General features: G+C 50.9%; 2 protein-coding genes across 4 annotated transcripts; both read left to right on the forward strand.

Annotated features, from left to right (window-relative positions):
- On the forward strand, window positions 1-6,326 carry LOC119506441. 3 transcript variants are annotated; one of them, XM_037799484.1, is made up of 8 exons: window positions 1-225; window positions 391-470; window positions 807-943; window positions 1,630-1,711; window positions 3,787-3,915; window positions 4,236-4,432; window positions 5,199-5,923; window positions 6,057-6,326. In XM_037799484.1, exons 1-7 carry the CDS (start codon window positions 141-143, stop codon window positions 5,224-5,226), a joined length of 738 nt encoding a protein of 245 aa, XP_037655412.1. In that variant the 5' UTR covers window positions 1-140; the 3' UTR covers window positions 5,227-5,923; window positions 6,057-6,326. The 3 variants fall into 3 exon arrangements, 2 of the variants coding, with proteins under 2 accessions (XP_037655412.1, XP_037655413.1); XM_037799485.1 differs by lacking the exon at window positions 3,787-3,915 and having other exon boundaries at window positions 20-225; window positions 4,785-5,923; XR_005210998.1 differs by lacking the exons at window positions 1-225; window positions 391-470; window positions 1,630-1,711; window positions 3,787-3,915 and having other exon boundaries at window positions 785-943; window positions 4,236-5,923.
- An 8,384-nt stretch (window positions 6,327-14,710) lies between these two features.
- Window positions 14,711-26,841, forward strand: LOC119505967 (collagen alpha-1(III) chain-like). The gene is made up of 6 exons (XM_037798918.1): window positions 14,711-14,812; window positions 15,864-16,471; window positions 16,730-16,895; window positions 17,599-17,699; window positions 22,052-22,180; window positions 26,526-26,841. The coding sequence occupies exons 1-6, from the start codon at window positions 14,711-14,713 to the stop codon at window positions 26,548-26,550; spliced, it is 1,131 nt and encodes a 376-aa protein (XP_037654846.1). The 3' UTR covers window positions 26,551-26,841.
- The last annotated feature ends 268 nt before the right edge of the window (window positions 26,842-27,109 follow it).

Here is a 27,109-nt window from a genome sequence, read left to right on the forward strand (position 1 = left end):
AAAATGGGGACAAACCCAGCAGCTCTCCAGGGCCGGCAGGCGCCGCGTGAGGGTCACCCCAAGCACCCAGTAGCCCGTGGCGCGGGAGGAGGTGCTGAAAGAGCGGGGCCGACAGCGGCCGAGGGGACGTTTCTCGGGTGATGGGGGCCGCCGCGCCTCACCTGCCCGAGCCCCCCATGCGCGCGCCTCACCTGGACGGCCCCGCCCCTCCCTGCTCGCCCCCAGGTATTTCTGGGAGTCCGGGGGGTGCTCAGGAAGAAACCATGTCGGGGGACAAGGGGCTCCCGCGCCCTCCTGCCCACTGGCGTCCGCGGGCGACACGGGGGCCCCGGGCGGGCGACATTGGGGCCCCCGGGGCCCCCCACTCCCCACGGCCCTGCCCGCCCGCAGCGCCCCGCGGGGTGACGTCACGCCGAGCCCTCCCCCGGCGCGCGGCTCTCCGGGTCCCCCCGCTGCGCCCCTGCGGCCAGGTAGGGCCTGGCGGGGTCCCGGGGCGGGGAGGGCGAGCGGGGCGCCCGGGGGTGGGGGGCGCAGGCCCGGCCGAAGTTTGGCACTCGCGGGGCGCGGGGGGAGGGGGGCGCCAGGGCCGCGTGACCACCGCGCCCGGAGTGGGGACCCAGCGCCGGCGCCCGCGAGTCAGTTGCGCAGAAACCCGCGGCCGAGCGAGTCACGGGGACGCCCGGGCGGGGACCGCGGAGGCGCGGGGCAGGGGGCGCGGGGCGCGGGGCGCGGGGAGGCGCGGAGCTGAGAGTCCGGGGAGGCGCGGGGCTGGGGGCGCGGGGCCGCAGCCCGGGGCTTTGGTGCAGCGCCGTGCGCGCTGGTTTGTCTCCGCGTTTCCTGACACGGGCGCTCACGGGTGGACGTGGACTCGCCTCCTCGGGGACTTTGGGCGCGCAAGGAGCCTTCTGGAGCCGCGGGGGACCCGTCCCCAGTGTGCGCCCAGGTAACGGACGGAGAGGGAGGCCGGGTGGGGGGCTGCACACCCAGGAAGTGGGGACGGCTCAAGATCAGAGGGGCCGGGATGGGGTCACAGAGCGGCGGGGCTTTTCGGCCTCCGGTGCCGGGGAGCGGGCAGGAAGCCGGGGCCTGACCCCTTGTTTCCCTCCGAGCAAATGGAAACCTCCCGACAGGTGGGGACCCCCCGGACCGTGCACACGACACGCGGGGCTGCCGGGAAGCTTTGGAGGCTCCGGGCGCCCGGCTCACGAGCAGCCTGCCGCGGCCTGCGGGTGTTTTCAGAGCTCGCCCTGGGTCCGCAGCCTGGGGCAGCCGCCCGCGGGGAGGCCAAGCGCCCGGGGAGGCCGTCTGGGGCAGCCCGACCCGGACCAGCGGGCCCATCAGGCCACCGTGGCGCCGGCCCGCGACCCCCGGCGGAGGAAGTGGCCTGAGTAAGGGCCGGCCCACCCCCAGTTTGTGGGCCGAGAGAGAGCGCCCCGAGAAAGCAGAAGCTGGCTCGGAAGTTTGGCCGGAATCCCGAGCACTGACAGTGGGGCCGAAGCATCGCTGCTTCCGGAGGGGCCTCCGCGGCGGGTTCCAGGGAGACGTCCTCGGCCCGGAGGCCCGCTGGCCTGTTAGGAGTTCGGTTCCGGGGCGAGGCACGGCTTTGACACCCAGCCCTCTCCTTCCTAGCTGTGAGAATTCAACATCTCTGGGCCTCGGTTTCCCCTCTGACACACGGGGCATCACTCAGTGTTCTCCAGGGAGAGAGCAGGTACGGTGTGTGTGGGTGTGTGTAGAGAGATTTATTTTGTTTTAAGGAATTAGCTCAGGCAATCGTTGGGGACGTGGCCGTCTTGGGGCAGGATGTGTTCATCTCCAGAATTCAGGTTTTTTGCTCTGAAGCCTCCGGCTGCTGGGATGAGGCCCCCTCCGTGCTGGAGGGCATCTGTCACTTCACGTCAGCTGGAGGTAGAGGCTGACACCTTCCCGGCAGCACCTGGGGGGTGTTGGATCAGACGGCCGGGAGCAGAGCGGAGCCAGGTGACACGCCAAGAACGGCTGCTTCCAGACCTGGCCTCGCATGTCCCTGGCCGCCTGCCAGCTCCTGTGCCCGTCCACCACCAAGGTGGCCGCGCCTTCCAAGCTCTCTGGGCATCGGGCCAGCCGAGATGTTTCATACGTGCCGGCTCTGAGCACAGGGGCGCCTGTCACTGCTCTTGGGGGTGCGATAGCAGTCGTCACAGGGGGTGAGGCTTCCGAGGAAACAGTGTAGTGTGGTCCAGGGACCCCTGGAGGGGCACCCTGAAAATCTTGCAGCGGACCCATGAGGTCGAACTATTTTCACAATCATTCTAAGATGCTATTGCTCCCTGTCCCCCAACCCTGGAAAAACATTTTATTGTGGTAATATATGTAACATAACGTTTGCCATTTTAACCATTTTTTAAGTGCACATTTCAGTGGCATTAATCACATTCACAATGTTGTGCAGCCATCACCACCATCCACGGCCAAAACTTTTCATCCCCGAAACAGAAACTCTGTCCCATTAAGCACCAGCTTCCCCTCCATCCCACACACCCCCAGCCCCTGGTAACTTCTCATCTACTTCCTGTCTTTATGGACTTGCATATTCTATATATTTCTATACAAGTGGAGTCATGTAACATTTGTCTTTTAGCGTCTGACTTATTTCAGTTAGTATAATATCTTCAAGGATCATCCATGTTGTAGGATGTATCAGAACTTCATTCTTTTTTTTTTTTCGGTTTATTTATTCTTTTTCATGGCTGAGTACTATTCCATTGTGCGCATAGACCACATTTGGTTGATCCATTCACCTGTCGATGGACACCTGGGCCGTCCCCACCTCTTGCTCCCATGAATAGCCTAAGTGAATGCTGGGTTTCAGGTGCCCAAGTCCCTGCTGTCAGTTCTGTTGGGTGCAGACATAGGGTCGGGACTGCTGGGTCACTCGGGAATTTCATATTTAACGTTGTGAGGAGCCTGCAAATGCTGCTTGCCCTCATGCTCTCATCCCCTGAGAGGATAGTGGCGTTTTCAGAGGCCGCCTGACCTGTGATGACATCATCGTGCTGGGGTCGGGGTGCTTGCTGGCAGCAAAGCCCCTGGCCAGGGCCTCTGGGGTGGTCACTGGGCTGGGTGCAGGCAGGAAAGCCCTGCAGCGGGGCCCGGGTCTGACTCCTGATGAGCTGTGCAGCCCTGGGCTGGTTTCTGCCCCCTCTGAGCCCAGCCTCCCCAGTGATGAGATGGGTGAACACTGGGACTACATCTCAGGATGGTCATAGGGTTCAGACGAGCGCTGGATCCAAAAGTGGGCTCGGCGGCTTCACAGGATGGCGGGCCATGAGGGGGGCTGTCACCGGGGTCTGGCTCAGGCTGCGGATGTCAGGGCCTGTCCCGTTCCTGCTTCCTTTGGAGACCTGTGACACGATCCCTCCTGGGCATCTGGGAGGCCCCCAGGCTGCCCCAGGGAAATAATTCACAGGCTACACTCAATTACAGAAGGAATAATCCAGAGCCGGTGGCACCACTCAGGGCACATTTCCGTGGTAAAATCTCTTTCTAGCTCGGTGTGGTGGCAGCGAGTGTGAGGGGAGGGTCTGGGAGAGCAGAGAGCGCCTGGGCAGGGCCGTGTGACCCGCATCTAGAAACAGAAATAGGCTGGTGGGTGGCACGAGGGCTCAGCAGCTGCAGAGAGCCGCCGGGAAGCGGGCACCACCCCTTTCTGCATGCCCCACCGGTCCGAGTGCCGTGCACATTTTACCTGGGAGGAAACCGAGGCACAGAGGGGTTAGAGGTCAGAGGGCCACGTTTATGCCACAGCCGAGGCTGGCGTTCAGGGGTCCACGCCTCCGGGTTCCTCGTGTGCTGCTTCTGTGCCCGGCCCCGGGATGGGGCTCGCTGTTGGGAGCTATTTTGCTCGGAGGCCACAACGCTTCAGTGCGGCTCCAGGTGCTGAGGCCGAGGCCCCGCCCCTCTGGCCCCCCTCCCGCCCCCTCCACCCCCAGCCCTCCCCCTCCCACCCCCAGCCCCCCCTCCCGCCCCCTCCCGCCCCCGCCCTCTCACCGCAGCCCGGCCTCGGGGCGCCTTTCTCCCGGCTCGGGGCGCTCTTGCCCTGGGCCTCCGCCGGCCCCCCTCACTTCCTTGGCTGGGTCTTTGCTGGGTGGGACCCCATCTCCGGGAGGCCCGCTCTGCCCCAGGCCCCGCTCTGCCCCTTCTTCTCTCTCCCTGGCTGCCTCAGCTCTCTGGAATTTTTTTTATAAACTTTTTAGTTTGAAATAATTTCAAACCTACAAGACAGCTGCAAAAATAATGCAAACTCTGAGCAGAGAAGCCCAGCACCCCCGTCCCCTCGAGAACTGAAGCTCTGCGAGGCCAGGCCCTGCTGTCTGGTTCATCCGCGATGTCTGCCCAGCCCGGGCCCAGCGTCTGGCATCTGGTGGCCGCCTGTGAGCTGCGCGTTGAGCGGGTAAGAGCCGGACAGCACGGGCGTCCACTGGGCCCTGCCCGCCCTGGGAGGGGAGCGCAGCCCCCGGGGCCTCTCTGCCCGCTGGTTCCGGCGCCGCCTGGTGACACCTGGTGCATCTGCCCGGGGACCCGCCCCACGTCCCACCTGAGGGAGGCCCCGTCCCCTGGCGTGTGTGGGACAGGGTCTGCTTGTTCCCAATCCAGTGGCCCCGCCTTGAGTTAGGGCGAGGGTTAGGGGAGGTAGAGGTGGAGGGTTCATTTGCGAGGGAGACAGGGTGACAGTCGAGGCTACTGCGAGGATGATGATGATGCATCACAAAACCTTCTTGTGTCCACATCGATGGAAACCGCAGGAGTCCGACTTGGAGCAGGAGATCTGGGGTCCCCCAGGCCCGCAGGTCTGGTCTGGATCCTGTAGTGCTTCTTGGTGTGGGAACATCCTGAGGATTTCTCAAGTCCCCTCAGGTACCAGCCCGCCCGGGAGGCTCAGGGAAGATGCCCCGTGTTGCTCGGGGGGAATCCCGGGGACCGCTCAGAGGATGAGCCTCTGGATAGTTTTCAAAATCCCACTCCGTGGCCTGGACTAGACACTGCTAACGGGAGAGGCTGGGGAGGCCTTTCCTGGCCCCGCCTCTGAAACCTGCGGAGGACCCTCAGATCCCGCACCCCAGCACCTGCAGGGAGGCCTTGGTGCGGTGCCTCCTGATCAGCAGACGGCCCTGCCGGGATCCCGTGGTCTCAGGGCCCTTCTGAAAGTATTTTCACAGGCTCCTTCAGCTCCTGGGGTCTCCATGAACCTGCTTTGAACATGGAAGGGGCCGGGTGGACCTGAACTGAGCAGGTAGGTGGGTTGTCAGGGCGGAGATAGTGCTTGGAGGCACCTTCCTCAGGCCTCGGGCCCAGCGGCCCCATCAGCACCTGGACCGGGAGGTCGGCGCTCGCGAGGCTCTCCGGCGGGGGAAGAACCTTCCACCCACCTGAGTGGGTACATGCAGAGCAGGGGGTCCTGCAGCACCTGGGCGAGACCTGCCTGGAATCCATATACCGCCTCAGAGGCAGCGCCCCGTCTTCACCTGCCCAGGCCTGGACTCCTGCAGGGTTGAGCATCCGCACCCCACTCCCAGGGCCAGGCCTGCACCTGTGCATAAGCGCAGGGAGCCCCTTGCGCCAGGAGCCGGCCGCGTGGGCCAATGAGGAGCCCAGGTGTCCTGCCTCGGGGGGGGGGCTGCTGGAAGCCAGTGATTAGTGTCTGTTGGTGCTTTGAGGGAGGGGCGGCTGCCAAGAACAGTGAGCTCCAGGTGGGGTGAGGCTGCAGGGCCGCCAGGTAGGTGGGGCCGGGGGCGAGGGGAAGCCGCCCCCGTGCTGCTCTCTGCCCTGACTGCGGGAGGGATGGAGGAGGAGGACGGAGCTGCCGCCACGTCACCTGCCACCACTTCACCTGCCACACCTGTCACCTGCCACACCTGTCCTGATGCACGGCGCCAGCCTCTAGGTGGGTCCCGCCGCCTCCCGCGTCAGCAACCGCAGCTCCATCCCCAACACCCCTGCCTCGGGTGCTCCTTCCCAGACACCCCACTCCCCACCTTCAAATACCCAGAACGCAGACCCTCTCTGCCCATCACCAGGGGAAGCTCAGCTGTGGCCGGGACCTCCTGCGCGAGCTCCGCCTTCATGGCCAGAGCAGAGCGATCCTGTTCAGACCTAAGTGAGCTCCTGGGCCTTTGCACACGGTAGACCGTCGGGTTCACGCTTGCACTGGACGCCAAGGACCCGTTGTCCTTCTTTATTTAAACGTTACAGTATTTACAGTTCCAGCCCCCCCCCCCCATCCTGCTTCCCTGTTCACTTTTTCCCGTAGGACTCATTACCTTCCAATAAACTATATTATTTACTTAGGTAATTTGTTTATTAATACTAGAACATAAGCTCCAGGAAATCAGAGAGTTTTCTTTGCTTTATCACCTCTGTTATAATCTGATCATCTAGAATAAAGTTGGTATTTAGTAAATGGGTGATGCATAGTTTTATAAGTCAGAATTTCTCCTTTATAATGTATTTTGAACACCTTTACATTTTTAAATATATTTAATTTTTAAAAATTTTTTAGAGAAGTTGTAGGTTTACATAAATAGAATCCATAAAATGTATAAAAAATGGAGTTACCATATACCACCCTATTACTAACACCTTGCATTATTGTGGTATATTTTATTCATGAAAGAACATTTTTATAATTGTATTATTAACTATAGTCCAGCATTTACAATAGAGTTCACTGTGTTTTACAGTCCTGTAGTTTTTAACCACATTTTCATATATAATTCAGTACTGTTAATTATATTTTGAAACACATGTCTTATAATGAGAAGAATGGATACCACCATTTCACTTAATTGAGCATCTAAGTAAGAGCTCCCTGTCTTCAAAATTGATTGCAAATGTGCCTCTGTCAATGCTGGTTGTGTGCACCAGAGCAAATTAAAGTGTACATTGACCCTACCGGTTCTTTAAACATGAGAGATTCAAACATTTCCCATAAATACTTCCTGATGAATAATATAATAAAATACCATAGGCTTTAAATGCCTTACATTTTCACTAGCTGCACAATTTGTCTAAAGCTTTTTCCTGCCTTACACATGTTTTTAGCACCATCACTTGTAACACGTGTCAGCAGATTCCACTTCAGGTAACTCCTTGAATAAACAGTCACAATTGAGCACCTGGGGGCTCATTAAGAGCCAAGGAAAACCCCTTCTCATCATTTCCCTTGTCTTCTTTTTCTCCATTTTAACTGTTTGCAGGTGTACAGTTCATTGATCTTGTTTTCATTTAGAATGTTGTGCAATTATCACCTCCTTCCATCACCAAAGCTTTTTCATCACACAAAACAGAAACTCTCCTCAGTTACCAGTGACTCTCCACTGTGGAGACACAGAAGGCCCCCTGGCTTAACAAACTACAGAGCAGGGCCTCCCCAAAGCTACAGATGTCTGAAGGCGGACACTGAAGCTAGGGAAAGGCCAAAAGCCTTGCACGTCTGAAAGCAGACAGCAATTTAGATGAGGGAATAATCTCTGAGCTCTTGCTGGGCTCCTTCTGTGCTCCTGTCTCCTGCCTCCTGCCCCCTGCCCCTGCTGTTTCCTGTCTAGCTCCCAAAGAAATTGTCCCTTAAGACTAAAGATATATAAATACACCTCATGGCTTTGGAGAGAATGTACCCCTCCCTGAAATACCTGCGGACAGTCACCTAGGAGACTACCTTGTATACTATAAAGACCTGTAGAAATGAGTAGAATAATACTTTCTTTTTGCATGGACACTGAGGACGGAGTTGTGCTCCCCTTCGTTCACACTCTACCACCAACCCCAAGCCGCTGATAGCCGGTAATCTACTTTCTGTCTCCGTGTAGTTTCTTATTCTACATAATTCGTATAAGTGCAACTATGCCATACTTTTTTCTCTTACTTTTTTCACTAAGCATAATGTTTTCAAGATTCATCTATGTTTCATCTTGTACCAGAACGCCATTCCTTTTTTATAGCTGAATACTATTCCTTTGTAGGTATATACCATTTTGTTTCATTTATCATTTGATGGACATTTTAATTGCTTCCACCTTTGGCTATTTAAAATAATGCTAAATGGCTATATAAAACCTCCATTTTGGCTATTTAAAATAATGCTAAATGTTGCTAAGACAATTTGTGTAAAGTTTTTGTTTGTATATCTGTTTTCACTTCTTTTCAGTATGCAAGTAGGAGTGGAATTGCTAAATCATATGGTCACTCTATGTTACACTAATTGAGTTATTGCCTAAGTGGGTTCCAGTTTCTTCACTGTTTTATATTCCCACCAGGAATGTATGGGGGTTTCTGTTACTTGACATCCTCTTGGGTAACAGAAACTTATTTGGACTTATTTTCCATTTTTTGAAGAGTGGTATCTTCCTTTTTATTTGTGTTTCTCTAATGTGTAATTAGCCAATGCAATAACTGTCTAATTATGTCTAGCAAATTTTCATGTGATTATTTGTCATTGGTTTATCTTTTTTGGAGAAATGTCTATTCAATTGCATTCCTGTTTTTGAATTGGCATATTTGTCTCTGTTGTTTTAGTAGTTCTCTATTCTGGATATTAAACTTTTATCATACATATGATTTACAAGTATTTTTCCCAATATATTAGGGTTTTTATTTTATTTTTTTTTACTTTCTTGAGAAGGTCCTTTTATGCACAAAAGATTTTTTTTTTTTTTTTTTTTTTGGTTTTTTTTTGTGAAGTCTTGTTCCTTAACTTAGGGGGAAATATTTCAGTCTTTCATCATTGAGGAAGTGTTCTATTCTTAGCTTTCTGAATGATTTTATCAGAAATGAGCATGGGAATTAAAAAATTTTCTGAGTCAATTGAGATGATCATGTGGTTTTTGTCCTTCATTCTATTAATGTTGTTATTTTCTTGGTTGATTTTTAATTTTTTTTTCAATTATGGAAAAATATACATAAAATAAAAATGATTTTAACCATGTTGAGTGGGCAATACTGTGACATTAAGTAAATTGACAATTTTGTGTGACATTGACCACTGTCTATTTCTGGACTATTTTCATCACCCCAAACCAGAACTCATGCCCATTTGGCAATAATTCCTTCTCCTCAAGCACCCTGGTAACTGTTTTCCTGCTTCTTGTCTCCATAAATTTGTTTATTCTATGTATTTCATGTAATAGCAGTCACACAATATTTGGCCTTTTGTGTCTGGCTTATTTTACTCAACTTCATGTCTTCAAGTTTCATCCTTCTTTTGGCATGTGCTGGCACTTTTCTGAATAACATTCTATTGTATAGATACACTGTATTTTTGCTTATCCGTTCATGTGTTGATGGACTGTGGGTTAATTCCACCTTTTGGCTATTGTGTCCAATGATGTCATGAATACTGGTGTACAAATATCTGTTTCAGTCCCTGCTTTCAATTCCTTGGTGTATATGGGTAGGAGAGGAATTGGCAGCTCATATGGCAATTCTACATTTAACTTTCCAACTGAGTCATTTTACATTCTCACCAACAATGTATGAGGGTTCCTACTTCTCAACATTCTCACCTACACTTGTTATTTTCTGATTTGTTGATAACAGCCGTCTAGTGAGTGTCTCATTGCAGTTTTGATTTGAATTTCTCTAATGGCTAATGATGCTGAGCATCTTTTCACATGCTAATTGGTCCTTTGTATGTCTTTTTTTTTTTCAAGAAACGTCTATTCAAGTCTTGTGCCCATTTTAAAATTTGGATGTTTGTCTTTTTGTTATTTAGTTTTAGAGATTCTATATATATTCTGCATATTGTAGTAATATCAGAGATACTTTTTTTAAAATATTTTCTTTCATTTGGTAGATTTTCTTTTCACTTCATTGGTAATGCCCTTTGATTATCAAAAGTTTTTAATTTTGATGAAGTCCATTATATCTGTATTTTTCTTTAGTTATTTGTTTCTTTGGTGTAAAATATAAAGATCATTGCTTACTTTAAAGTCCTGAAGATAGTTCTCTACATTTTCTTGTAAGAATTTTATGGTATTAGATATTTGGGTCTTTGATGTATTTGGAATTAATTTTTGTATATGATGCAATATATGGGTCCACATTCATCCTTTTTTTTAAATTCAGTTTTATTGAGATATATATTCACAATCATCCATGCTGTACAATCAACTGTTCACAGTACCATCATATAGTTGTGCATACATCACTCCAATCTATTTTTTTAATTAATTACTAGTGATTTATATTTATTGTTTGCCTCTCTTCATAGAACTTAAGCCCTATGAAGAGAGCAATTTTTTGTCTGTTTCATTCACTAACATATCCCAAGTACCTAGAATATAGCTGGCATTCAAGAACATTTGTTAAACAAACAAAACATATCTGGATAGATTTAGAAATAGATTCAGCGAAAGGATGGAAAGCCTGACAGTGGATCGGAGCATTCAGACTGGGAAATCAGCCAGGTCCCTCAGTTATTTGTGACTCACTGAGGTGTGTGCTGTGCGATGCCGGTGAACTTGGAGACAAGAAGAGGGATGGCTCCCATCTGATGTTGTCACTCTCTGCAATCGTGGGGTCCAACTCTTGGGAGAGGAACTGTACAGTCTTGACCTGCAACCCGAAACTCCTTACTTGCTTGTGATTCAGGCAGCAAACAGGTGTGCCTGTTCTCCAAAGCTGCTATTCACTCCTCCTTACTTCCAAAAGCAGCATCCTGGTGAGAAGATTCCAGGAAGTGTCAGCTTTGGAAGGTGGTGGAAACGATGCTTGTTGAAAGTGGTCAAGGTGACATTTAGCACCCAGAAACAGCCAGAAACGTCTCAGAGTGGCTCCTTCATCTCATCACCGGTTGTAGCTCAGTTTTAATACATTTTTTTTTTTCAGAGCATTTGTAGGTTTACAGAAAAATCATGCAGAGCACAGTTTCCTTATACCCTCCTCACACATGCAGTTTTCCCCGGTTATTAATATTTTGCATTGTACTGTATTTGTTACAATTGATAAACCATATTATTATAATTATTAGCTAAATCCATGGTTTACATTAGAGTTCACTTTGTTGCACAGGTCGATGCTTTTTGTTTTGCTTTGTTTATTATTTTATTGTGATGCCATATATGTAATATAAAATTTCCCATTTGCCCACTTTGAAATCTGCAGAGGTGTTAATTATATGCACAATGCTGTGCTCCCGTCACCACCATCCACCTTGGATGCCCCGCTGGCTGCAGCCCCGGCCTTCTCCCGTCCTCACCTGGCGATGGCGGCCGATCTTGCTGCAGGTGTCAGCAGCGGAGCGAGCGGTGACGGCTCAGTGTCCTGGGTGGGCGCTGCCCCCGAGCAGTGTCCGTGCTGCTGCTGCTGCTGCAGATTCTCGCCGTGGGCGCCGCCGCCCGTGCCCGAGGCAGCCGTTTCCCCGCGTTGCCGGGTCTCTCTGGGCGGCCCCGGTGTGCTCAGGGCGCCTGGAGCGGGGGAGCAGCGAGTGCGGGCGGCGGGGGAGGGCGCGGGGAGCCGCGGTGGGCACGGCCGGGGGCGGGGGGGCCGGGGATTTTTCTGTCCTGTTTTGATTGATTGTGAAGGAAACACAAAAGGTCAAAATTTATTTTTCATAATTAGTAAATTCTTCCTGCAGATGACTCTCAGTGGAGTTACTGACCTTTCCCTTTATTTTCCTTTTTGATTTAGTGAAATGATTACTAACAGTTTCTATTCTTCTAAAACACGTCCTTACCAAGAGTAAATCTTCCATTTGGCTTGCCTTGATTTTGGTTGGCTTTGCCTTTTTCCTGGCAGCAAGTTTGTAATAAAACTAACATAAGGGCTCACACCTGAATCTTCTCAAGGTTTTTTTTTTCCTTTACAGTGTAAGGAAAGCTCCATTTCCAATGAAGTTTTATCTTTTTTTACATTAAAAAATTATGTATCAATACTTGTAATATATTTTTATTGCTTTATCAATTCTATATTAATAATTTTAGTGATAACAATTAAAAAAAAAACACTTAAGCCTATGCTCCCAGGAAATTAGTTTTAAAACTTAAATTTCAATTTATAAATTGTTTTTATGTAGGCAGATATGAGAAGGTAATTAAAAAGAGATTTTCATGCATAAAGTCTGTCACATTATCATAAAACCCTGTGGGGGAAGTAGACTAGAAACAAGAGTTGAGGGAGTTAAAGCAACTGAATAAAAGTTTTAACCTTTAATAACAGCTCATTGGTGTATTTTTTCTTTGTTAAAAAAATGATGTTAAGTATCAAAAGGTACCGGCGGCGGGGGCTCTTTCCCGGAGGCGAGGGCGAGGCGGGGAACTGGGTCCGGTCCCCGGCGGAGGCGTGCAAGGTGTGGAGGGCGGCGAGAAGGAACAGGCGGGACACGTTTCTTTTTAGGGTGAAGAAACCAAGAGAGTTTATTAGGGGAGAGTACAAGCTTATATCGGGCGTTTAGAGGGCGGGGTAGCTGTAGAGGTTAAAGGCTTGGATTGGTTCTGAGAGGGCGCGGAGGTTGGTTGTTGGGTGTTGCACAATGATTGGTGCATGCGCACTGGCAGTAGGGGACGTTGCATTGTAACGGAGGGGTTGAGTGGTTAGACGAGGGAGGCGGTCTTACCCGGCAAGCTTCCTCCAACGGTTGGTTTTGGGTGAGGAATTGGGGCCTGCCTCCGGCCTCACCTTCTCAGGCCCGGGGGGCTGTGGAGGGCGCTGTCACCCGTACCCACTACCCTCCCCAGGGGTGGATCTGGTCCCCCGGCCCAGGCCCGCCAGGTTGAAGCACGTAATCAGTATCCCGCACCTATGTTATTTATAGTCTTTGGAAACCTTTAAAAGAGTTATGTTAATAGATTCATTTAGTGTCGATATTTATAGCATGCCAGAAATGACATCCTTTCCAGGGTTTAAACTTACGATGAAAAATTTTGGATATCAACCAAAAAATGTTTGATGATGAATGTAACTTTGCAAAAATACTTTAGGGGAAAAGAAAGAAAAATGTGATGACGACATGTTTAGATCTGGTTTTTGAAAATTCCTCAAATATTAGAACGACTTGGGACATTTGTTAAACATACAGACTCTAGGAAATTCACACCTAGAAAATTCAATTAGTCAGATAAATTCAATTATTCTTCCTCAGAATTTCCAGGAACCCCACCCTTATTTTCAGGGGCTTCTGGATGTCCTGCAATGTGGAGGGAGGTTGGGAGGTGCAAGCAAAGCCAGGGATCTGGGTCTGTGCTTCCTACTTGTGACTGTGCTTTTGAGTCACTGAGGCCCTGCTTCTTCAGATTCAATAAATTAAGCGAACTGCCTGTGAATTTTGTTAAAGTGCACAGTATTCTGGGCTGGGCCTGACAGCCTGAATTTCTAACAAGCTCTCAGGTGATCCCATTTGGTTCAACTGTGAAACAAATTTTGAGTTGCAATGGCTAGGACCTTGTAAAGATACCCATGTCCTGGCCATCTCCCACACCAACTGAATCAGTATTTCCAGAGGTGGAGTGTGTGTTATTAAAGCTCCCAGATGTTGCTGGGCCAGATTCCAGATATTTCAGACGAGCAACTGGGATGGAAACCTACGTGCTGTAGGTAGGTTCTGTCTCTGCTTATCATTCTCCATATGAAGCCCTCCTGCCAATGAAGCCTTCACCGTCACCCCAAAACCAGAGTGATACTTTGCTAAACTCTATGAGTAGCCAATGGTGGTGGTTCCGTCCAGGACAGGTAGGGGCTGTGCAGGTGACAGCTCAGCTCCCAGGAGACTCTGAACACAACAAAGATGTATAGGGCCCAGACCGCTCTGTAGATGCTGGGAAGGTGTTCTATGGCAAGTGGTTATTTACCCAAAGTAATTTCCATGGAGAAGGACAAGGTACATTTGCAGACAGGTTGAGAGAAAACAAACTTAGTACCATAAAGTATATGGGCCTACAGTCAGTAAGGGAATACGAGCCAGAGGAGTACTAGGAAGGGGGAGTATAGTCTCCTCAGATCTCTCCACCTGCAGGAGCCTGCATAATATGTGCTGTTTGCATAGGAGGAATGTCTAGTTTTGATCTCATCAAAGCCTGTAGCCATAGGGGCTGCCTCCCCCCAGCCAGCATGGAGATGTGCTCCCACAGGAGGACAGCTCAGGAAATTACCTGTTCCCCTCACCTTTTCTCCCATGGGTATCCCATGGCCAAGCAGAGCCCCTCTGAGCAGCAGTCAAGGAAGCTACCCCTAGGTCTTCAAATTGTCTCTGGGATCCTTGGGTGCAGTCAGGGGGGAAATGAGGCCTCCTTCCAAGTGAGAGAGCCATCTTGTGACAGGATCCTCCAGCCCCATTGAAGCCACCCAAGACAATATTTTTGAGGGTAACCTTATGAGAGGCTCTAGAACCAGAAACACTCAGCTACACCACAGTAAATATGAAATGATAAATATTGTTTAGAGCCATTAAGTTTGGGGGTAATTTTTAATGCAATTTTATGGAGATATATTCACACACCATATAAACCATCCAAAGTATACAATCAGTGGCTCACAGTATCATCATGCAGTTGTGCATACATCACTACAATCAATATTAGAACATTTTCATTACTACAAAATAAAAATAAAATTAAAAAACAACCAATAATCCATTACTTGGGGTAATTTTTAATGTAGCAATAGGTAACTACTTGTTTCAGTTTCCTCCAGCCACTCTTTCCCTCATGCCCCACACCTGAACCTCCTGCAACCTGACACCACCATGATACCTCCCCCGTCTGTCCACCTCTGTGGCTCTCCTAGACAGTCATGCCTGCTCAGGGTTCTCCCCTCCTCCACAGAGGCTCCCACCAGCATCACCATGGTGAGCTATAAAACATGGATCTGGACTTGAGAATAACACTGGATCCTCCTTTCATTTAGCAAAACACCCAGCCCTCTTATCTCTTCTCCCCCATGATCTGTAGCCTTCCCTGCCCCTCTCATCTCCCTCACCTCCACCCTCCTTTCCATGGCTTCTTCCTGTTCTCAAACTGGCCAAAGGCTTTACGTCAGAACTTGAGCAGTGTGTCATGATGTCCAGAATGCCACCCACTCAAGCTCCCTTGCCTTTGTCACTTCCTATATCATGCTGCCTATTTCTTCAAGAATTAGATACAACTGGCTACTTCAAAACAAAGGTCCTGGTTTGTTTGCATGTGTTTTTTTTTCCTGTGTTCTCAGCTAAGCCTCACCAGTCACAGCAGGTGTGTTTCTTTTGAGCACTGCATCTGCACCCACTCAAGGAAAAATGCTGAATGAGTCAACGAGGGAGGAGGCAGCTGAGTATCTCCATCCCAGGTGAGAAAATGGAGGTTTTTATATGCGTACCCCCGGTCTAATGAGGATAAATGCAATGACCTCATTTATATGCATGTATTCAATCATTCACTCCATCCATCCATCCATCCATCCATCCATTCATTCATTGTGTAGCTGGGAGACTGAAGCTCTGCAGCTCAGAAGCAGGAACATGTCTGGGGGAAAAGCAGGGCAGGTCCACAAAGAAAAGCCAGCCTGACAACCTGCTGTGACTCTGGGGGCACCAGGACCGCCCTATGGCCTGCGGTAAAAGATCTGGGGTCTCTTGAAATGACAGGACATGTACCAGACCACACTCCCTCCCATCTCTTTCCAAAAACACAGTGCACAGTCCAACCACGCTGAGTATTTCCCAAGCCAGAGTGATCCAAAGTAAGATCCCAATAAGACCCAAAAGAAGTCTCCTGTCCCGGCTTGGATGACGGGGCTGGCGCCCTCACTTTCCCCCCACTCCTGCCTCTTCTCTCCACCAGGGAAGGACCCTCACCCATCCTGCTCTCCCCGTCTGTCCTAGAGCCTGACCCCCCCCTCCACCCCCGGGACGGACCCCGCAGAAGCAGGTGCCCAAACCCGACTCAGACCGGTTCAGACAGCCCCGGGGCAGCCTGTGCGCCCCTGGTGGCCGCAGACCCGAGGCCCGACGGCGAAGGGGCGCAGCTCGGGGACCCGCTCCCGCCCCGCCGCCCCCTCCCGGCTCAGCGCCCCCCCAGCCGCCCCGCCCCGGGTGCCCCCCTCGGCCGCCCCCGCAGCCCCTCCCGAGGCCGCGTCTCCCCCGCGGGGTGACTGGGAAGGGATCTGCCGGCGCGGGAAAGAGGGCAGAGAAGGGTGAAGTCATCAGGGCTGCGGGAGGCCGCGTGGGGCACGGGGGGAGCTTCGGCTTCTGTGGAAACGGCCGGAGAACGGGAGTCCAGGGGGCGGCTGAGGAGAAACGTTCCCCGGAGAGGCGGCTCCGAGGGCGTCGCCGGGGGCCGAGCGCGGCTGCCGCTTCCGGGGCGCACACGGGGCGAAGGGCGGCGCGGAGCGGAGGCCTCGCGGGCCCGGGGCGGCGACCCCCGAGGAGGGAGAGGGGCGCGCTCGGCACCCCCACATCCGAGGGAGGAGCGGCCTCGGCGGGGCCCGTCTCGCCCTCGCCCTCCGCAGCCCGGAGCCGCGCAGTTGGCGGGTGGGTCATGGGGGAGACCCCGACCCCGCCTCTCAGCGCCCAGCCCCGCCCCCCCCGCGCCAGCCCCGGCCCCTCCCCCCCAAGCCCAGAGCTTCTGGGACCCCAGGACGGCTCAGCCCCGCGCGCACCGCCCTCCCCGGCTCCTCCTGCCCCGCCTCCTCCCCCTCCTCCCTCCTCCCTCCCCCCTCCCCTCCCCCCCCCCCCCGCCCCAGCCACGTCACAAACCCCCTCCGCGCCCCCGGGGCGACCCCGGCCCAGATCCCCGCGCTCCCCTGAGATGCGGCCTCGGGAAGGAGAGACCAGGTGTGGTCGGACCCGCGACGCCGACGGCGCTGACGGTGTTTCCCGCTCGCTGAGCTCCGGGGACGCGCGGAGTCGGCGCCTCGTTCTCTCCCTGCAGCTCCTGAGCGACGGGACCGCCCCGGTGAGGGTGATGGGCCGAGAACCACGTGGGTTCAAACCCCGGTTCCTCCTTTCCCGCGCGGAGTGACTTCCGGCTGCACCGGGAACCCTCCTGGGCCTCTGCTCACCGTTTATGAAATGGGGACATCGCAGTGCAGGCTCCTGTGAGGGCAGAATCGGATCACGCCTCCCCTCGGGTCGGTCCCGGCTTCCGCTTGGTGAGAGCAGCCGCAGTTGTGGGTGGCTGAAGTGACACGTGTGTGCTGATTGACTGAGCTCATTAGCTAACGGGGTAACCGCCTTGAGACCGAGTGGCCTGGCCCTCGCCGTCCGGCTGTCTTGCCGTGCTGGAAAGTGGGGGGCAGCATGGGGCAGGAGGACCAGGGTGCAGATTCACCCGAGGCCTTGTTCCTGGAGGGACGGAGGTGCGTCCTGACGAGAGAACAAAGGGCACGAAGGGGTGGGAGGGCAGCGGTCAGTCACCTGTGATGGGCATCGGGCGGGTCACCCACAGTGTCCCTGTTTCAGCCCGTGAGGACCCAGAGCTCAGAGTGAAGGACAAAGAGGAGGGACACACTGAAAGGGCAGAACTGGGTCTTAGTTTTCAGTTACCTCAGCCCTGAGAGCAGAGGTTTTCACAAGAGACCGTTGCTTTATAAATGGATGTGGAAAAAACACAATCTTTTTGTTTGCAGAGTGTCTTGGTAACTGTACTCTGACTTCAGTGGAAACGGGACACTGAAACCATAAGAGACCTGAGAAATGAAGTCTTGCAAGACTCGAGGCCAGTCCAAGTTGAACCAGAGTGGGCAGAAGACGTCTTCAGGTAAGATGGCCCCTAAGCTGCCACTCCCTCCGTCCATGTCCCTGAGGAGACAGGCTGTGTCTGCCTGCTGAGCCCCTGGCGGGGGAAAGAAGCAGCAGGTGCATTTCTCCTGCTCCCTCTTAACCGCAGTGTGTTAGGGTGTCCATTCCAAAGCCACTGTCATGTCCAGGATGAAAGAGCAGAGGGCATCAGACACCAAGGACTCAACCTTGTGTTTGGGGGGCCAGGCAGGGGATCATGTGTGAGCTCAGGTGGGGTTTGGGCTCACTTCCTTCTGGGCTCGGAGCTCAGTGGGAAAGGAGCTGTTTGCAAAGGAGCAGTGAGAATGCACAGGTTTGTCCTGCAGCTGCATCATGGGGGTGGCCCGGGAGGCCAGGTGGCCCGACTTGGAGGGAGAGAATCAAGTTGGGAACCCTAGGTCTGGGAACGACCCCTTGTGTTAAGTCTTTAGGGCCTGTTTGTGGGCGCTGCTGGCACCAGGATACCTAGCTATAACTGCCATTGGCACTGCTGCTTCCAGTGACAATGCAGTTATATCTCCTGCTTTCATCTACACAGAAGATGGTGACTGTCTGTCTCAGAGCCCCAGATGCTGAGGGAGGCTGAGTCAGGGCAGACTGAGGCCAGGACCCTGAGAGGAGGGGAACATGCAGAGAGGGATAGGGTCAGGGCCATGACCCCAGGGAGCCTGGGCAGGAGGGAAGAGAGGATCAGCTCTGGGTGCCCAGAAGTTCCCCTCCTTAGCATCTTTCACCTTTGCAGAATGTGAGGAGGTGAGCAGAGCAGAGCCCAGGCATGGTTGAGACACCCCAGAGCTCTGCCTCCTGCAGCCCCAGCCCTGGGCTCTCCTCTCCTCTTGCTGTCTCACATGTGGGAGTAGCCTCCAGCCCCATCTGTTCTGAATAGTTCCAGGTCCTGCTGATGAGGTCTGCTCAGGGTAGGATCCTTGCTTACTTCTAGCAAGGAGGTGGAGGTGGGGAGTTGTTTCCTCTGAGCCTCACTTACTGGGAGGACAGCTCCTGAGCTGAGGTGCCTTGTATCAGGGAGCACCAGCCTGTCCTGATTCCCCTTTAAGTATGTACTACCCCCATCCTCCTGCAGTCCCCTCTGCTGAGCCAGACCTCTGTGAGCCCCCAACTGTGGGGCAACACCACCCACTTGCCGGCTCCCTTCTCATTGTTGGCCCTGTCCACAGTGCCATACATAGATAGAGAGTGGGATGTCCCCCTTCTGGCACTTCTCAAGGCACAGCTGCAGCAGGCTGGCATGAGTGCAAGGCTGGGAGGGAGCCCTGGGCCCTGGACCAGTCCCGGGAGCCCTGTTCCCATCGCGCCCTCCCCCAGCGTCTCAGTGTGCACTGACTCCTCATGCAGAGCCTCAGTTACTGTAGCTGGAAGGGAAAGGTCTGTCTAAGCCCACTGTCCGCTGCCCACAGCTTGGGGGAGGAAGCTGAAATGCTGTGGTTGTTTTTAGGCTCTGCCACGTAGAGGAACTTTTTTTTACCCCATCTTCATAGTACAGGGTCCTGCCCCTTCCGTCTCAGGCTCACATTCCCCATCTCACGTAGAAGCACAAATGAGGAAAGTGGTTGTGAAGAAAAGGACGAAGATGTCCCAGATGAAGTGATGCTGCCAAAACATCACATTAAAAGTACTCTCAGAAATACTGCACAACATAAAAGGGCAACGGATAAAATGTTGGAAGCTGATGCAAATTTGGAAAGGAGCGTGACAGTTCATCCAAGCAAGGAAAGGATGTGTGCTCCATAACAAAAGTTAAACGTCAAATACACAGCAGCAAGCATTACTCTCCATAACGTTTTTGACAAAGAAATAAAACACATTAATTTTCAGTGTTTTAAATGACAGTATACTAAACAAATTCTAGTTTTATGATTTTTTTCATTTTTCTATGTATGAACTCTGTTCCTCCCTGAATGAGCACATGATGGCAACATAAAGTAGAAGTGATAATTTGATACACAGAGATATTTTCATTACGGTTCTTGATGGACTTTACTTTTTGGAGCAGTTGTAAGTTTACAGAAAAATTATTCAGTAAGTAGAGTTTCCATACACCCCTCCACACGCGCGCACACACACACACACACACAGTTTTCCCTATTTTTCACATTTTGCTTTGATATAAAATGGAGGTTTTTGTTTGTTGGTTGGTTTTAATTCTGGTTTCTTTGAGGGTGACACACTGTTTCCTTGAAGCTGTTTTCACTCTGGAGCATTTTGGCCATTTTGACAGACCCAAATAGTCCCCAACAATTAGTCTTCCAGATTTGGGGGTATCCTTTTTGCTGAGTAAATCAATGAGACCCTGACTTTCACCCTAGCTTAATGAGTGATTCAGTCTGTCACTGAATCATATTAGTTAATCTGGATAAGCCAAAGACCCCAGCAATCAGGTTGGAGATTCAGGAATGTACAATATTGCTTTTCAGTTGGAAGCTAGGAGCCTAAAGAGGGAGGTGTGAACAGAGAGGACTGTGAAAGCTTCCAGGAGCAGAGGAGGGACCTGGGTCCTGTGTGCTGTCATCATCGCTGTGGTCCTCTGTGAGGTCAGAGCAGACAGCTCTGCCAGCGGTGCCTCGAGCTGGTGAGTCAGGACCTCAGTCTGAGGACACCACCATCTTGCCACCCTCAGCCAGAGTCTCCGCAGGGGTGCAGGCCGCGATTGCCCGGTTTTCCTTTTTCTTCTTTGCAGGTGAACAGAGTTCAGGCTTTGCTTTGGCTTATAAATGCAGTTTTGTTTTTACTTCATCCCAAATATTTTGATTTGTGTTTGGACTTATGTCACCTTATGAATGTTTAAAATACTTATTTATTAACCAAGAAGAGATTATGAAATGTATAACAGCTTACTGTTTGGGATTTTATTTACTGACATTTTCAGTATTCAGTTTTGTGCCCAGAAATTATAGTTCTTGTCATTTATGACTTTGTGATTTTGTTAGTTTGGCCTCCTTTAAAAAGCTTAAGAAATTTTCCACAGGATATTTTCAAGAGTGACGCCTTTATTTTGGATGTGAAATATTTATTCTCCTTAACTCCGTTCCAAAACGGTGATCCTAATATATGTTAACTAAATAGGCATTGAAATGTGCATCTGAAACCCAGTGTCGGCATCTCTGATGATCAGGGGCTATGTAATTGTTACACCACTTCTGATTCCTCTTTCCAATTTTTTAAATGAAAAATAATGGCATCCATTTTCTGGCTCTCCCTTAATCCTTCCCAGCCTGGTTATTTGTTGGAACATACAGAGTGTAGGCTATGCTGATCCAAATGATCCTTCCATCCCATTCCCATTGTTTTAGCCCCTTGAGTGATTGTCAGAAACTTTTCCTCTAAAGGGTGGGTCCAGATGGAGACTAATCTGGACTCACTTATGACTGGGATAGTGGGATGGGGCCAGTGGTAGTCTTCCTGTCTCCTCGGTGCTTAGTGAGACACTTTACTTTTTGGAGTGCAGAATGTCAGTGGGGTAAACTGAGGACACCACTCCCTGCCCCCATTGCCAGAGCAGTAACTTCAGCCCTGAGTTGGTTCCTCTGTGAATGGAGGGGAAGACGGGTTGTTTGTGTTTGGCCTGTGAAGGACACCTTGTTCCATGGATGTTTCCCTAGAATTCCTTTCAAAGCAGATTCATCAGGATGAGCAGCCAGGCCCCACCCAGGCTTCTGGAACTGGCCAGTCAGAGCCTGCTGAGGGATAAGGCCTTGGCCGTCACAGCACTGGAGGAGCTGCCTACGGAGCTCTTCCTGCGACTGTTCATGGCAGCCTCCACCGGGAGACACTGTGAGGCACTGAAGGCCGTGGTGCAGGCCTGGCCCTTCATCTGCCTCCCACTGGGGGCCCTAGTGAGGGGACAGTGAAGCAACGGTGGCTTCACCAGGAGACCTTACATACTGTGCTTGATGGGATCGATGCCCAGAAGGTTCACCCAAGATGAGGGTGATCTAGGTCACCTAGTAGGGCCAGGGGAGTCAGAGCAAAAAACAGGTGGGGTCAGGGAGAATCAGGGAGGGCCAAAGGCTGGGCCAGAGACTCTGAGGGTGCCATGTGGAAGTTTGGGGAGGCCTGGATCCATCGCAAGCCTCACTTAGGGAAAGGGCTTCTGGAAATGGAAGCAAATTAAAATGAAGGAGTCACAGAAGGAACATGCACTCTCCTTCTCCCAGGGGTACTTAAAGGTTTTCAAAGTGGGGATGTGGAAGAATCCCAGAGAGAAGCAGGAAGTGGAAGAGCTGCTGTCTGGCTGTCTTAGCCTATATCCTGACCCTATTAGTCTTCTTCTGTGTTGATCTCGAAGTGTCTTAGCCAATCCCATTTGTCTCACAGGAGATGGAAACTATACGTGCTGGATTTATGGAAGCGTGCTCATCAGGACTTCTGGAATGTTCGGTCTGGATCTGCAACCTGTGCATTCTTATTGATGGAGCCAGGGGCAGCCAATCCCATGATTAAGAGGTAAACACTGGAGGGTTCCAGGAGGGGAAGGAGAAGCAGCCCTCAGCTCCACTGGAGGTGCTTCTTGACCTTTGCCTCAGGGAGGGCATCCCTGATTAATTCCTCATCTACCTCATTAAGGTGGTCAAGCAGAGGAAAGATTTACTACAACTGTGCTGTAAGACACTCAAGATTTTTGCCATACCAATCCAAAATATTAGGAAAATCTTGAAGATGGTGCAGCTGGAGTCAATCACCCTGGGATGGTTTGCTCCTCACCTGGGTCATGGTCAGCCTGCACAGGCTCCTGCTCTCCCACATCCACGTTTCTTCTGATGTTTCTCCAGCGAAGGACGAGCAGTATGTTGGCCAGTTCACCTCCAAGTTCTTCTGTCTGCAGCATCTCCGGGTGCTACATTTGGACTCTGTTTCCTTTCTGGAAGGTCTCTTGGACCAGGTGGTCAGGAGGAGTGGCAAGGCTTTTCTGCAGACCAAAGCCAGGCCATCTTCATTTCCTTAAACACATTCTGTGTTGACTATGTGGCACCTGCCAGTGATGTAAAGTTTAGGGGACATGTTCTCCACATGTCTTCAATATTGTGTATAGAGTGGAATAGCTGCTTCAAGGATAGACACTGTTAAGAAACTCTATGATGGGGGATTTTGGCCTAGTGAGGGCAGACTCGAGAATTCTGCTTTAGGAATTGATGTCTAAGTTAAGATGGAAATAACTAAGAGAAGAGGGCATTGGTGAAGGGGGGAAAGTCCATCAAATGAGAGGTGTCAAAATATAAGCTCTGCACTTACCAGCTCTGTAAACATGAGCTGCCTCCTCCAATCCTCCCTGTCTGTAGCAGGGTTGCTTTGTGCTCCCAATAAGTTATTAAGTGGGAAATACATTATTATTCAGGTGTGGGTGAAGGTGCAAGAGCAGAAAATTGTAAAACATTAATAGTTGCTATGCCCATGAAAAAGAGATGTAGGTGAACCCCCACAGGCTAGCAAGACCGGGTGATTTCGCCAGATCTTACCCAGGTTTCCCTTTTATGGATTATGGTTATGGTTATGGATACTGATAGATTTAGGCTAAAGGTTAGGTTTAGGGATGTGATAGGTATATGGATAGGGTTAGGCTTAGGCTTAGGGTTAGGGAAAATGGAGCTTTCCCCAGCCCAGCTCCATATGCCCATAACAGGCCTCCTGGGAAAGGGAACACCCACACCCCACGCCAGGGTGTCCAACCAGATCTCCGCCCCCAACCCACAGGCTGCCCAGACTGAACCCTCTGAGAGTGCGTCTTCTCGTGTGTCGTCCTCGGTCTAGAGCTAGTGCTAGGACTAGGGCTGGGACTCGGGCTAGGGGTGGGGCTACGGCTAGGGCTAGGGCTAGGGTTAGGGTTAGGTCTAGGGCCATGAGAGGGACATGGATACTCATAGGTTTAGGGTTAGGGATAGGAATAGATTCATGGATAAGGATAGCGTTAGGGTTCAGGTTTGGGGTAGGGTTAGAGATAGGTTTAGGGTCAGGATTTGTTTTAGGTTTATTGTTAGGGTTAGGGTTAGGATTAGGGAAATGACAGGGATATTGATAGGGTTTGGGTTTGGTTTCTGGTTTGGTTTAGGGTTAGGTTTAGGGTTAGGGTTAGGGTTAGCGATAGAGACAGGGAATTGAATAGGGTTAGGATTAGGGTTAGGTTTAGAGATAGGATTAGGTTTAGGGATAGGGATAGGTTTATAGAAAGAGTTAGGGATAGGGATCGGGGTAGGGATAGGCTTAGGGTTAGGGTTAGTGTTAGTGCTAGGATTAGGTATAGGCTTATGGATAGAGATAGGTTATGGATCTGGGAAGGGTTTGGGATAGGGATAGCATTAGTTTAAGGGTTATGATAGGTATATGGATAGATTTAGGGTTAGAGTAAGGGTTAGATTTAGGATTAGGGATAGGGAAAGGGACAGAGATAGTTTTATGAAGTGCAATAGCATTAGGGTTAGGGTTAGGGATAGGGCTAGGGTTGTTTAAGGGTTATGATTAGGGTTAGGGGTATGATAGGGATATGGATAGGGTTAGGTTTAGGGATAGGGATAGGGATTGAGATAGGTTTATGGATAGGGACAGGGTTAGGGTAAGTGTTAGGGTTAGGGATAGGATAGGGATATGGTAGGGTTAGGGTTAGAGATTAGGGATGGGGATATAGATAGACATAGGGTTATGGACAGGGAGAGCTGTAGGGTGAGGTTTCGGATTAAGGGTAGGGATTGGGTTGTGGTTAGGTCAGGTATAGGTTTATGGTAAGGGTCAGAGTTAGAGACAGGGATAGGGTTATGGATAGGGATATGGTTGGGGTTAGGGTTAGGGATAGGGATATGTTAACAGATAGGGTGAAGCTTCGGTTTAGGGTTATGGTTAAGAATGGGGATAGAGATAGGGATTACGGTTAGGGTTAGGGTTTAGGTTAGGAATATTATACGGATATGGATAGGTTTAGGGTTCGAGTTAGGTTTAGGCATGGGGATAGGGATTGAGAAACATTTATGGATAGGGATAGGGTTAGGGTTAGGGATATGATAGGTATATGCATAGGGTGAGGGTTAGGGATAGGGAAAGGAGAGGGTTAGGGATAGGTTTAGGGTTAGGGTGAGGGTTAGGATCAGGGTTAGGGATATTGTAGGGATATGGATAGGGTTAGGGTTAAGATTAGTGTTGGGGTTAGGGTTAGGATTAGGGATAGGGATTGAGTTAGGTTTATGGATGGGGATAAGATGAGGATTAGGGTTGGGGTTAACCCTAGCACTAACCTAAACTGTTTCCCTAACAGTACCATTATGTGTATCTCTATCCCTAACCTTAACCCTAAACCAAACCCTAATCCTAACTTTATTCCTATCCATAACCCTAAACCTAACCTTATCCGTAACCTATCATATACCTAAAATGCACCCTAGCACTAACCCTAACCCTAACCCTAACCCTAACCTCTAACCATAACCCTAAACCTAAACCTAAGCCGCACACTATTGGTAACCCTATCTCTATCCCTAACCCTAACTCTAACCCTAACCCTAACCCTAGCGAAAACCTCATCCCTATACATAACCCTATCTCTCATTGTAGGCCTATCCCTAATCCTAACCCTTATCCATGAATCTATTCCTATCCCTAACCCGATGAGTATCCATGTCCCTCTCATGGCCCTAGACCTACCCCAACCCTAGCCCTAGCCTCAGCCATAGCCCCACCCCTAGCCCTAGTCCCAGCCCTAGTCCTAGCACTAGCTCTAGACCTGGGACAACACACGAGAAGACGCACTCCCAGAGGCTTCAGTCTGGGCAGCCTGTGGGTTGGGGACGGAGATCTGGTTGGACACCCTGGAGTGGGGTGTGGGTTTTCCCTTTCCCAGGAGGCATATGAGGCTGGGCTGGGGAAAGGTCCATTTTCCCTAACCCTAACCCTAGCCCTATCCCAATCCTTAATCTATATCTACTCCTAACATTGCCCTAGCCACAGCCCTAGACCTAGCCCCAGACATAGCCCTAGGCCTAGACATAGCACGTGAGAAGACAATTTTGGAGAGGCTTCAATCTGGAAAACCTATGGGATGGGGGAAGGGATCTGACTTGCAAGGCTCCCGCATCCTTACACTGGTGGTCGTACTGCGGGCTGGCAAGTGCCACATGCTGGACAGCATAGGAGAAGCACGGAGTCTAAAGGCCGCACAGGAGGGTCTCATTTTCAAGAAAAGCCCATACCCTCCTCCCGAGACCTGGCCCTCTCTGGATTAGGAAACCCTGACTGGGGCTGGCCATATCTGAGGAGATCACCTCACAAAAATGCTGCATAGAGGCAGGGCAAGAAACAGAAGAACAAGAGGTGAAAAACTGATCAACTAAACAGAATCTAAACTAAACGTCTAGAATAAGATGAACTAAACACCAAAGGTTAGAGAAAAAAGCCAACCAACAAGAAAATCCTAGGTAAAAGAGTGAAAACAAGCTCCAGAATAAACTAATCAAGACAGTCAGTTGCCTAGACAGCCTAAGATAATGGGTCATACTAGTGAAGCATTTCCTGAGGAGTTCGTCGAAGTTGCAGGTTCATTTCCTGAGGAGTTCGTCGAACACGTTCTTCAAAGATCCCAGTTCATTTCCCGAGGAGTTTGTCAAAGTCGCCGGTTCGTTTCCTGAGGCGTTCATTGGACATCTTCCTTGGAGTTGACAGTTTGCTGACTGCTCTACAGAATTTGGACTCGTGCATACCCACAGTTGCATGAGTTGCTTTTACAATTTGATAGTCAGAGACACCTCTCATTGATTCTGTTTCCCTAGAGAACCCTCACTAATACACAGGCCACTCCACCTCCCACTTCAAGGCTTCATCTGTGCTCGGAGAGTTGAGCAGCTGTGCGTGGACGGGCGAAATTGGGCTAGGGAGGCTCGGGCGAGGCTGAAAGAGTCGGTTCCAGAAAGATGCGTCCAGACTGAGGGCCTCGCAGACCTGGGGACCAGGCCCCAGAGGAGCTCCCAGCCAGGTGCTTGGCCATACTGCGTGGAGGGCCTGAACTGCAGGTGCAGGTAGCTATGCCTCTGTCCCCCGGCTCCTGCGTGTGCCTTGCACCCCGAGATCTCTCCGAGGGAAAGTAGGTTTGGATTGGGGGACTGCTAGTCCCCAGCCCAGGGCTTTCAGGGGCCCTGTGTGCACAGGACTCACCTGTGGGCCAAGGTGAGGGGAGCAAGATAAAGAAATAGAGGACCTCAACGAACCAATCACAAGCAAAGAGATTGAGTCAGTCATCAAAAAGCGCCCAAAAAAGAAAAGCCCAGGACTAGACGGCTTCACATGTGACTTCTACCAAGCATTCAAGAAGCAACTAATACCAATCCTGCTCAAACCCTTCAAAAAAAATTGAAGAGGAGGGAAAATTATCCAACTCATTCTATGAAGCCAACATCACCC

The sequence above is a fragment of the Choloepus didactylus genome, chromosome 11 (assembly GCF_015220235.1).
Source record: "Choloepus didactylus isolate mChoDid1 chromosome 11, mChoDid1.pri, whole genome shotgun sequence".
In the NCBI taxonomy this organism is placed as follows: Eukaryota; Metazoa; Chordata; class Mammalia; order Pilosa; family Megalonychidae; genus Choloepus; species Choloepus didactylus.